This window comes from Pleurodeles waltl, chromosome 5 (assembly GCF_031143425.1).
Source record: "Pleurodeles waltl isolate 20211129_DDA chromosome 5, aPleWal1.hap1.20221129, whole genome shotgun sequence".
NCBI lineage: Eukaryota > Metazoa > Chordata > Amphibia > Caudata > Salamandridae > Pleurodeles > Pleurodeles waltl.
The window spans coordinates 650095186-650107729 of record NC_090444.1 but is presented as its reverse complement, the minus strand read 5'-3'; the positions used below and the strand labels follow the sequence as shown (position 1 = coordinate 650107729).

Sequence of the window (12544 nt, the reverse complement as noted above, 5' to 3'; positions counted from 1 at the left end):
GACATTTTGTGAATACTCTGGGAGCGGCTGCTACCCCGTATGGTAAAACCTTGAGTTGATAGTGTTTTTCCGCAATGACAAATCTGAGGTATTTGCGATGTGCTGGATGTATGGGATTACCAAAGTAAGCATCCGTGAGATCTAAGGCTCTCATGAAATCGCCTTGCTGTAACAGGGGACATCTTGCAGAGTGATCATATGGAAATGCTCTGAAAGGATGTATAGGTTGAGAGCTCTGAGATCCAGAATTGGTCTTAGTGATCCATCTTTCTTTGGTATAAGGAAGTATAGGGAATATAATCCTAACCCTTGTTGAGACAAGGGAACCGGTTCTATAGCCCCTTTGAGAAGGAGAGATTGTACCTCTTCTTTCAAAAGAATGAGATGATTGTGTGAAAGTTTGTAGAACCGAGGGGGAATATTTGGTGGAGTGGAAATGAGCTCTAGACAAGAGCCATGTTGGATAACTGATCTGTGGTTAGTTTGTACCACTGGGGATATAAATTTGCTAGTCTTCCCCTTACTGAAGAGGTGTGTGTTGGAGGAATCTGTAAACAGTCACTGGCGTGTGCTTGAGGCATAACCTCTAGATGTGGATGTTTTACCTCTGCCTTTATTATTTGCACGCCTGTAAGAGGCTCTGAAGCAATCGCTATTGTAAAAGTCGTTTCCTTGTTTTGTCTGTGAGGTAGAAGGCTCGGTAGATGACGTTTTGAAACCTCTCCTAAATTGTGGTCTACGAAAATTACTCCTACTTGGTGTAGTTTGTAGGGCTTTAGCTGTCTCTGAATCTTTTTTCAGCTTGTCAATGGTGGTATCAACGTCTGGGCCAAACAAGTGTTCTTTAAAGGCATGTTGAGAACTGCCTATTGTATTTCTGGCTTTAAGCCAGAGCACCTCAGCCAAGCATGCCTTCTTATAAGAACACTGGTGTTTACACCATGTGCTGCTGTATCCGCTGCATCAATGGCACATCTATTTGAATTATTTGAGATCGCCCGCCCTTCTGAGACTATCGCCTGACCCCTTCCTTGATGTTCCTGTGCAAGTTATTGGAGCAGTTCTTCTATTTTGTCCCAGTGGGCCCTATCATACCTTGCCAGGAGTGCCTTAGAATTTGCAATTCTCGAATGATTTGTAGCTTGTGCAGCTACCCTTTTGCCTGCTGCATCCACCTTCTTGCTCTCCTTATCAGGAGGAGCATCTCCTGTGGTCTGACTATTGGCACGCTTTGGTGCTGCATTCACTACTATAGAATCAGGAGGTAGTTGTGATTTTATAAATATTGGACCTGAGGGTGCTACTTTGTACTTTTCGTCGACCCTTGGAGTAATAACCCTTTCCCTAACAGGTTCTTTGAAAATCTCTGTGGCATGTCTAAGCATACTTGGCAGCATTGGTAGGAACTGACTCTCTTTATGAGTGTTGGTTAATGTATTAAAGATGAAATCCTCCTCAAAAGGGTCGGTGTGCATAAGTACAATATGGTATGCTGCTGCCCTTGCAATAACTTGATTGCATGCTGTTGCATCTTCAGGGGGTGAAGGCCTTGTTGGATATAAATCTGGGTCATTAGGGAGTATGGGATCTGGATCACATAAATCCCATGGATCTACATTGTGTGGAACCAACGGACATGCTCTTCGGTCCCGGTGAGTCTTTTTAGAGCAAAAAGACCTACATGCGACACAGTTTTCCTCTTTATGCTCCGGGGACAAGCACAAGTTACACACCAACTATTGATCTGTATCGGGAACTTGGAGTGGCACCGAGGGCAGAACTTAAACAGAGTAGGCCACAGAACGGAATGGACACCCCTATGGGCATAGAACCGACCCAGACGCTGAGAATCGGATCGATAAGTTTAAGTTTGGAAATACTCAATCGAAATACTATATCGTTGTCGAAAGAAAGATGGAAAGGAAAGTTTGAAAGAGATACACCGGAGCTAGAGGACACACGTCCAAACCAGACGGAGGAGAGAAAATAATCTAAGAAAGGACTTGATGCCCATGCACAAGAGAAGGAGTCACTATCTTGTGACTCAAAAAAGATTCTTCAAACAAAAACAAATTGTAACACTCCGAGCCCAACACTAGATGGCGGACTTATGATAAAACATGTTTATCTACAGATACACATGCCACCAAACACAAACTTTACAGGTCCATCGGTATTTGCTCTCTTGGTTGTAAAAGCAAATTAATATGTACAATAATGCTTTCACTGAAAGAGCACCCTTGAAGAACGTCGCACATTAGTACCATTGCACTAAGATCCAGCCAGGCAAGACACTGAAGAAAGTTGCTCAAAAGGCTTAGGAAGCAAACAAGATTTACTACAGACTGTCGGCAACACAGAAAGCGGACCAGCAGACATCTCAGCACTTAAATGAAGAATGAGAATGAAGGAGGAAAACACTGCAACCAAAGTATTTCACTGCTCTAGCATTATATAAAAAAATACTATTACAAGCCCTATTTATTTGTAGTTTTCAGTTTTTGATGAAAAGCAAATGGGGACGTTGATACAGGAACTTGTGTTCCTTGCACATCTCTCAACTGTCCATTCAATAGCTTTGGTCCAAGATGGCAGAACTTACCAGTCTTTTTTTTTTTTTTTTTAAACGATGAAGTCTACCAGACACTGTCTGGTTTGCTAAAGACATCCTGGGGCCATTCAGAAAGCTTGCCTGGAAATGCATTCTGCCCACTGCTTACCATTGGCTTTGTGGTTTGTAACTCACATTTGCTTACTTTCTATCTGCTGGCTATATTTGCTTTAGGCTCTCTAGTATGGTTTTGTCCCTCCCACAGAGAATGCCTTATTTACTGTATCCTTGCAAGAGCTCTCTTTCTCTAAGCAGCCCTTTAAATCTTGTTCTATCTTGTCACACTTGCTGTGCATTCAAAGACAGAGGTCAAATGTCAGGCTCCGTCTTCAGATGGAATTTGATGTTTACTTTTCTTTCTCTGACTTCAAAGAGAAATGTATGCGATAATCTTGCTGTGAAAGAAAAGCTTTTTTTCTAGCACACACCAAAATTTAAATATCTATATATAACTGTGCAGATATTTCAGAAAATATCACAATTAGGAAACCACAAATGAAAAACACTGTTGTGTAATTCTGAATTATGGTGAAAACAACTATTTTAATACACCACTGCAATCTTCGCCACTCCACGCCGCAACATTACAATCTGTCACGGCACTCTACATCAGTACACTCTACACCTATCCACTCAACACCACTCTAATTGTCTCTGCACCACTGCACTTTACCTCACAGCACTCTACGCCATGCCACTATGTCACTGCTCTCTATGCCAATATATGCCACTTCACTCTACCCCATCCAGACCACTTCACTATACATTGGGCCACTCCCCTCTACACCAATCCACTCTGACCCGCACCACTTTACACCACTTCACTGCACTGCGAAACAATCCACTCTACACCTCTATTCTAGGCTGCTCCACTGCACCCTACGCCACTGACTCTACAACACTATTCCTCTCTGCACCACTGTACGTTATGGCTCTGTGCTCTTCTTCCCCACTCCACACTACAACTGCACTCTCTGCCACTCAACTCTACTTTGCACAACAGTAGGCCACTCTACTGCACTGTACGACAATGCACTCCACACCATTGTAATCTACTCTACGCCACTGCACCCTAAGACGCTGAGAGGGTCCACTCTACGACACATGCTACTCTAAAAACAGGTCACTCCACTCTCCCCTATGCCACAAACTTTTAGCCATGCTGAACAGCAGCCACACTAGTGTACAACATGGCTAAAACACATTAGCAAAGCCAACAGCTCTTGCATAGCAAAGACCTATTGGCTCTGCCAATACTTGTTTAATATACAATCCAAAAGGGGTGGTGGAGGGAAAAGGGCAGCTCTTGTCGGAAAAAAAAAAAAAAAAAAAAAAAAAGAATACCTTAATCACCGCACATGCGTCATATAGACACTATTTTGAATAAATCTGTGTTTGGCCTACGCTTCACAGAAAGAAAGGAAGCGACACAGCACACACTGGCTGACTAGGAGCCAGCATAGAAGAATGAGATTGAGGCCAATGAAGGGTAAACAATGGGTTAGTTCCAAAGCCCTATAATGTACACAATAACGTTTGCAACCAAGCTCATGCACTGGGCAGGTGAGATCTAGAAAGTAGCATATGACTATGGTACCTGGAACGATATATTTGCACGTGTAAAGTTGGTGTAAATTTGTTACACTTACCATTGTTGAAATCTTTATCTGCTGCCTTGAATTCATCGTTGACGTATCTCTCAAGCATATTCCTGTAATGGAAAACAAGACAATGACTTATCAATTCTGACCAAGCTGAGTTAAGACTCATTACAAAAATGTATAATGCTTGAAATACTTTTCCACCTGCAGCCAGGACCCACAAGCATTTTGTAAAAAAAAAAACAACCGGACACCCTTAAGGCTTAGGTCCCCACCCACAAAATCTCAGGGAGGTACAACCCCTTCACTACTAGGGCCTTTTCCCCCTCAGGTGCTAGGCCTTTTTTGGCTATTTCGGGCAGTTTGGACTTAGGCCCTCATAATTTTTGGTCTACATAAGCTAACCATGCCAAATTCGCATCCTTTTTTCCCCAACATCAGAGGGATTCTAGAGGTACCCAGAGTTTGTGAGTTCCCTGAAGGAGACCAAGAAATTAGCCAAAATACAGCGCAATTTTGTTTTTGTTTTTTAAATGGGGAAAAAAGGGCTGCAGAACAAGGCTTGTGTTTTTTTTCCCTGAAAATGGCAGCAACAAAGTGTTTGTGGTGCTAAAATCACCATCTCCCCAGCTTTCAGGAACAGGCAGACTTGAATCAGAAAAATAATTTTTTCAACACAATTTTGGCATTTTACTGGGACATACCCCATTTTTACTATTTTTTGCGCTTTTAGCCTTCTTCCAGTTAGGGGGAGAAATGGGTGAGAAACCAATGCTGGATCCCGGAAAGCAAAACATTTCTGAGAAGTAGACAAAATTCTGAATTCAGCATAGGTTCATTTGTGTAGATCCTACAAGGTTTTCCAACAGAAAATAACAACTGAAATATAAAAATATTGACATTGGGATGAAAAAAACAGCAATTTTTCTCCACCTTTTACTCAGTAACTTTTTCCTGCGAGGGCAGATTTTTTAAAGCAATACACCGTTACATCTGCTGGACTCTTCTGGTTGTGGGGATATATAGGGCTTGTAGGTTCATCAAGAACCTTAGGTTTCCAGAGCCAATAAAGGAGCTGCACTTGGCAATCGGTTTTCCTTGTATACCTGGCATTCAGCAATTCATTTGGTGACATATAAAGAGTGAAATAAAGGTATCAAGGAAACCTTTGTATTTCCAAAATGGGCAAAAGATAAGGTGTTGAGAAGCAGTGGTTATTTGCACATCTCTGTATTCCGGGGTCCACATACTAGCATGTAAATTACAGGGCATTTCTCAAACAGTCATATTTTTTTTTTTTTTTTTTTTTTTTTTACACACTGTCTTACATTTGGAAGGAAACTATTTAGAAAAAGACAAGGAGCAATAACACTTGCTCTGCTATTCTGTGTTTCCCCAAGTCTCCCGATAAAAATGGTACCTCACTTGCGCGGGTAGGCCCAATGCCCGCAACAGGAAACGCATCATGGACACATCACATTTTTACATTAAAATCTGACTTGTTTTTTGGAAAGTGCCTAGCTGTGGATTTTGGCCTTTAGCTCAACCGGCACCTAGGGAATCCTAGCAAACCTATAAAAAAATTGTAAAACTAATAAACTAAAGGAATTCAGACTGGGGTGACTTGTGGGGCTCTCACCAGGTTTTCTTACCCAGAATCCTTTGAAAACCTCAAAATGTGGCCAAAATAATACTTTTTCGTCACATTTCGGTGACAGAAAGTTCTGGCATCTGAGAGGAGCCACAAATTTCCTTCCACCCAGTGTTCCCCCAAGTCTCCCCATAAAAATGGTACCTCACTTGTGAGGGTAGAACTAGTGCCATCGAGAGGAAATGCCCCAAAACACAACATAGACACATCACACTTTCCTAAAGAAAACAGAGCTGTTTTTTTTTTTTCGCAAAGTGCCTAGCTGTGGATTTTGGCCTCTAGCTCGGCCGGCACCTAGGAAAACCTAAACAAATCTGTGCATTTTTGAAGAATAGACACCTAGGGGAATCCAGGATGGGGTGACTTGTGGGGTTCTCACCAGGTTCTGTTACCCAGAATCCTTTGAAAACCTCAAACGTTGGCCAAAAAAATCTCACCTTTTCCTCACATTTCGGTGACAAAAAGTTCTGGAATCTGAGAGGAGCCACAAATTACCTTCCACCCAGGGTTCCCCCAAGTCTCCCGATAAAAATGGTACCTCACTTGCGCGGGTAGGCCCAATGCCCGCAAAAGGAAACGCATCATGGACACATCACATTTTTACATTAAAATCTGACTTGTTTTTTGGAAAGTGCCCAGCTGTGGATTTTGGCCTTTAGCTCAACAGGCACCCAGGGAATCCTAGAAAACCTATAAAAAAATTGTAAAACTAAGAAACTAAAGGAATTCAGACTGGGGTGACTTGTGGGGCTCTCACCAGGTTCTGTTACCCAGAATCCTTTGTAAACCTCAAACGTTGGCCAAAAAAATCTCACCTTTTCCTCACATTTCGGTGACAAAAAGTTCTGGAATCTGAGAGGAGCCACAAATTACCTTCCACCCAGGGTTCCCCCAAGTCTCTCGATGAAAATGGTACCTCACTTGTGTGGTTAGTCCTGGTGCCCGCAAAATGAAATGCACCAAAACACTGTCTGGATACATCCCCCAGTATCCTCAGCAAACCTCAAATTTAGCTAAATAAAATCACACTTTTCCAACATTTCTGCGTGGGATCACCGCACTGGGACATATTTCCTACCACCCAACGTTCCCCTCAGTCTCCTGGTAAAAATGATACCTCACTTGTGTAGGTTGGCCAAGTGCCTGTGACATGGAAGAGCCAAAAACATGTCGAAATTGAGGGGGAACCAAAGCAGGTCCAAAAGGGCAGTTTGAAAAAAAAATCATTTTTAGGCTGACAAGTGGGGCAGAATTTGTAATCGGTATAGATGAGACAATGCTGGACGGTAGGAATTTTGTGGATTCCTGCAGATTCCGGTAGGTACTATCACAAATGTGGAAATAATTTGTGATTTCCAGCAAAGTTGGAGGTTTGCAGTGCATTGTGGGTAAGAAAATGGTGCAGGTTGCATGTGAAGCACACCACCCTGGGCTCACCCACTTGTTTAGTTTTCATATATGTCTAGGTCTTGTGTATTTTTCTACATGGCAGCGTCCCAAAGTTAAAAAAAAAAGTGGAGCAGTCCACATTCCAAGTGGGATGATTTTGAGTTACCAAGCTCAAAAATAGGCCGATCTGCCCCCCAGAGGGGCAGATATGGCCAAAACGTAATGTGCCACCATGGGAGCAACCCTTGCCCAAGGGACTGCTCCCCCTGAAACAAATCACACACACACACACCAATCCCTGGTGCCTAAGTGGTTTCTGCCTCCCAGGGGTAGATCAGCCTAATAGAAATAGGCTGTTCTGCCCCCAAGGGGAGCAGAAATGGCCTAAAATGAATGTGCCCCCCCAGGGGAACTACTGTTGCCTAAGGGGCTGCTCCCCTTGCGTGAAATTGGCGCAAAAAATAAATAAATCCCCAGGGCTTATCTGTCCCCTTGGGGGGGCAGAAATGGCCTAAAATAAATTTGCCCCAAGGGGAACAACCGTTGCCTAAGGGGTCGCTCCCCTTGCGGAATAGTGACGCAAAAATATAAAAATCCCTGGCGTCTAGTAGTTTCTACCCCAGAAGCAGATTGACGTAATAAAAATAAGCCGATCGCAGGGGAGCAACCCTTGCCTAAGGGGTTGCTCCCCACATATTAAAAAAAAAAAAAAAAAAAAAAAAAGAGAGATCCCTGGTGTCTAGGGATTTCTGCCCCTCACCCCTAAACCACCACCACCGGGGTAGAGTAGGCAAAAAATGGTCTAAAACATATTTGCCCCCAGGGGAGCGACCCTTGCTTAAGGGGTCGCTCCCCTTACATGAAACTGACAAAAAAAAAAAATCCCTGATGTCTAGTGGTAGATTGGTCTAATATAAATAGGCTGATCTGCCCCCAAGGGGGGCAGGAATGGTCTAGAGTTCATTTTGCCCCCAGGGGAGGGACCCTTGCCTAAGGAGTCACTACCCACATATAAAAAAAGAAAAAAGATCTCTGGTGTGTAGGAGTTTCTAATTATAACAGGCCTATTTCTAACCCAAGTACTACCTAAGTAATATTACACTTCTATGACGGCAGAGAAAACATGATGACGCTCAAATTGAACAGTTGTAGGACATTATCAGATCTGAGGCAACACTTCACTGAGATCAGTCCATTTTTTTTGTTAAAAGCATACACTTAGTGTAAAATTCAACTTTGGCATATGCTAATGAATACATAAATATATATTTTTTTAATTCATACTCCTATTTTTCATGTAAGACTACCTAAGTTGTCAATAGAAGTTGCTTAATTTCCTATGATCAATTATTTCTCACTATTATAAAACAATCTGAATTGGGAGAAATTCGACCAGTAGAGTTTCAGTGCAGACTATTAAAAAGCACCTCTTAAAATTTTTACCCAAACATAGGACATATTTTAATCATAGGTCAGCAGTGCACTGTAAATGCTGTTATCACACTCACAAGATAATTAGCGAACATGCTTTTCAGAAAAAAATAAAATAATGAACTATCGCCAAATGGAAGGCTCACTTGGATATTCACATCAAGCACAGAACTGAAAAGGGGGCCCTGTTTCTCTTACACAAAATGTTTTTCACAAATCAGGGATGTGGAATTCCTATTTCCCGACGCCCGGGACATATTGTATGGTGTCAAAGGCAACAAGGGTTCATGTATATTCTGTCCTTGGGACACATAGGCTCAACCCCTGCAGCACAAACCCTTTGGCTGCCAGACTACAGAGTATATGAGAAATGTATTTTAGCACAAGCAAATATGCATGTGTAGGTTTCCTCATCTGAAAATCTATTGAGCGTTTACAAGTTCACTTTTCCTCCTACCACATTTTTCCCAACCCTGGAAGAACTTCTACTTCTGCCATTGTCAGGAGTAAATTTCCAACCTTTCCCCACTACAGGGAAAAAGATTGGAGAAGAGCTGGTGAAAATCCTTCAAACATGTATGTTAGTAGGTTTGAAGACTAAAAGGCATTCCAGCCCTGGAACTATTGCTTACTGCTTCCTCTAACTCTAGTATGTAGATTTGCCGAAAGTTGGCAAAATAAGGAAATTTCTATAGTAGGAACTGAAATTGCAAGTATTCAAAGCCATACTATAGTAATAGCCCCAGCATAATCAGAGAGGGTATTCTCAAAGCTCTTACTTTGCTGCCAGAATTTGTTGCCGCACTACATGGCACCAAAGGGACAAATAGATATATATATTTTTTTTTTACAGGACAAGTAGACTTAAGAAGCAACCTGTCCGATGGACAAGTAGATATTTTATTAAATTCCACAGCCCCATGCAAATGTGAGCCAGGCTTTAGTTACACTCCTGAAAGGCTAATAACCTTATGTAGCATGAATAATCATTTTTGTTTCAGATGCACAGGATAGTGGAGGGATGAACTTGTGTCTTTTTTTTTTTTTTTTTAAACATGTCGATTCTGGGGTTTTTGGGTTAAGCTATTTTGATTTATAATTTAAATTGTGGAGATTATTTCAGTTTCTAAAAAGGAAGAATATTTTACGATACTACAGAAGAGATCACAGCAAGGGACATCCTAATGGTATACCCCTTCCTATAGCTAGAATATTAAATTTAACAAGAGAAAGAGAAAATATATTGCAAACTGAGTAAAACAGACTGCAGGTAGGCTAAGACAGGCAGACACAAAAAAATGCAAAAATATTCAGCATTTAAATAATTACAATCTATCCAAAAGTTCTAGTAATTGAAAAGGATGGCAATGACAGAGAAGTGTGATGGGAGATGAGGGTGAGGTTGATGACAGAGGGAGGTGAGGAGAGAGAGGGAAAATGGCCTTGGTAGTGTTATTGCAGAGGAACATGAGGGTTATGGCAGAGAAGAGGGATGATGACAGGAGAGGAGCGGGAGTAGATGTTCATGGCAGAGGAGGGAGTGGAGACATAACAGTGATGGCACAGGAAGGTGAAGGAGTCAGGATGGTGGCAGAGAGAGAATATCAAAGAAGGGTGATGGCTGGGCATGTTAATGGCAGGAGACTGTGTGGTTTTGCAGGCTTTAAACAACGATAAGCCAAGAAGTATTGGTAAAATAAAACACTACACAATTGCCACAAAAAAAATAAAATTCAACTGTGCCGCAAAATTCTGGAGGATCTACCTTTTCAACAGTGTAAATTGTAAATTCCTAACTGGCCTTTCCTTGCCACATAAATTGAAAATGTAAAGTAAAACAGTTGACATAAGCAAGTCAATTCAAAGCGACATGGCCACCACGAGCATGAGCGCTAAGGAGACACAAAAGAAAAAATAAGTTCGCTTGCAGTCAAACCTATTAGTAAAAGTGCAATTATCCATGTAACAGGGTTGGTCTCCTAGGCACTATCAAAACCGCCCCAAGGCGGTACGAACGTAAAGCATTTACCAATAATAACAAAAGGATTTTGTAAAGGCAAGCTCGACCTAAAAACAGTATCTATCCCTCTAAAATATCTTACAGCACTATGAGCCCAGAGGCTCTTTAGAGGATGAGGTGCTAGCACCAGAGCTGCTGACTTTGGAACTGGGGAACTAAGGGCCATATGTACAAAAGCATTTTCTCATAGACACAGAATGGGTAAAGCCCTTTGATACATCTGGCCCTAAGTTCCACGCTCGGCTCAACATCCTGTGATTCTAGGCAACTCACTTAATCTCCCCGTGCATTACAAAAACAAAAAAAAAAGAGAGAACAAAAATGAATTGCAACTACTTGGAGGCGGAAAACTCACAAGAGTGGAGTTGATGTCAAAAAAGGAAAATAAAAACTAAGCATCTCCCCTGAAAAGCATATGAGCAACTGTCATGTAAATCAGTTTATGAGGAGGGTTGGTGTCAAAACCGCTATCTGTGGACTACAGGGTAGTCAGGGGTTACTGGGCCCAACCGTGGGTTTGTGGCCTTTTACTACTGTCCCAGGGCTAAATATGCTATGAGTACTGAACAGCTGGTTTGAGTACTACCTCTTCAGCACTTAATTCTCAGCTGTAGCATGGGTTGAGCAGTCCAAGGTTTTTTTTTTTTGAGGGGGTGGGGGATGAAGTGGGAGGTACATGCAATACATACACAGGCACAAGATTCATTGTACAAACAGCAACCCCAGTAAACTCATTGTACAGTCAAATACTTGCTTTTAAAAATAAATGTAGTATTTATTATCAGCACACAAAGTATATACACAGCACACTAAATAATATCAACAGTCTCTTAAGGTCAGCACACAACCCTTATCATGGACAGTGTCCCAGGGTCCTCCCCCTTTCCCTTCTAATTGAGTGGATTATTTCCCCCTAGATAATGGAGGCAACTTTCACATGTGGCCCATGCTAGTCAACACAGAACAAAACTCCTATTTTGTGCTCAAAAATCCAATAAGCAGTGCCAATAAGAAGTTCATGCAAGTTACAGGGAGGCATGGCTCCTAGAAACAGTCTTACCCAACCAAGGAAAGCTGGCAAGTTAAGGGAGGATGAGGAAACTTCTTCTTATGCTCCAGCCTCTCGATGTTGGAGGGCAGCAGATTCTTTCAGTCTCTTAGAGGTGATGTATCGGGCTACCACAGTCTCAGGGTGGCCCGTGGTGGTATCTGACATCTCTTCAGCTGCTTTCTTACCTTTCAGTACGGTATCATGGTCTCTAGGGCAGCTCCTTCCTTGTAGATCTTGTGACACGGGATCCTATTGACATGCTGTTCCCTGGATATGGCCCTAATCTTTGTGGTGGCCACCACCTCACATAGGAGAGGGGTGGGTAGCACCATAAGGGCAACTAACCCAATAATAAATGTGGCCCATACTTACTATACTGGAATGGCAGAATTGTCAAAGAGAGGGGCACGCAGCCCACACTCTCACAAAAGCCCTGACCAAATCAGATGTCTCACACTTCACAAACCGGAATCTACTCGACAGGATCCCCACTAGGCCCAACACCTTCCAAGCACTCTCCTCCTTCTCTCAGGGTAAGCTGGTCCTGGCACACAGGCAGAAAGCTGTTGCTCCACGCTCAGGGCAAGTAACCTTGACTTCCTGGATGGTGGTCTCTCACCAAGTTGGGAGACTGCCAGACATTAATCCCAGGTCTGGGTCCTTCAGCTCAATGACTTGGCAATTTTCTATCCACACTGATCTATAACTTTTGGGTCTCATGCTCCCACTTTCATAGTCCACATCCGGACACAGATGTGAGTGTCTGGTCCTTTGAAACTCCTGTTGAGGA

General features: G+C 42.5%; 1 protein-coding gene across 6 annotated transcripts in view; it reads right to left on the bottom strand.

Moving 5' to 3' along the window:
- The window catches only part of CEP43 (centrosomal protein 43), a 292488-nt gene that overhangs the window by 153455 nt on the left and 126489 nt on the right, over nucleotides 1-12544 (bottom strand). For all 6 annotated transcript variants that reach the window (XM_069234521.1, XM_069234520.1, XM_069234525.1 and 3 more), the window contains one exon: nucleotides 4261-4322. In XM_069234521.1, coding sequence (XP_069090622.1) covers nucleotides 4261-4322 — 62 coding nt within the window. The remainder of the gene's footprint in view (nucleotides 1-4260; nucleotides 4323-12544) is intronic.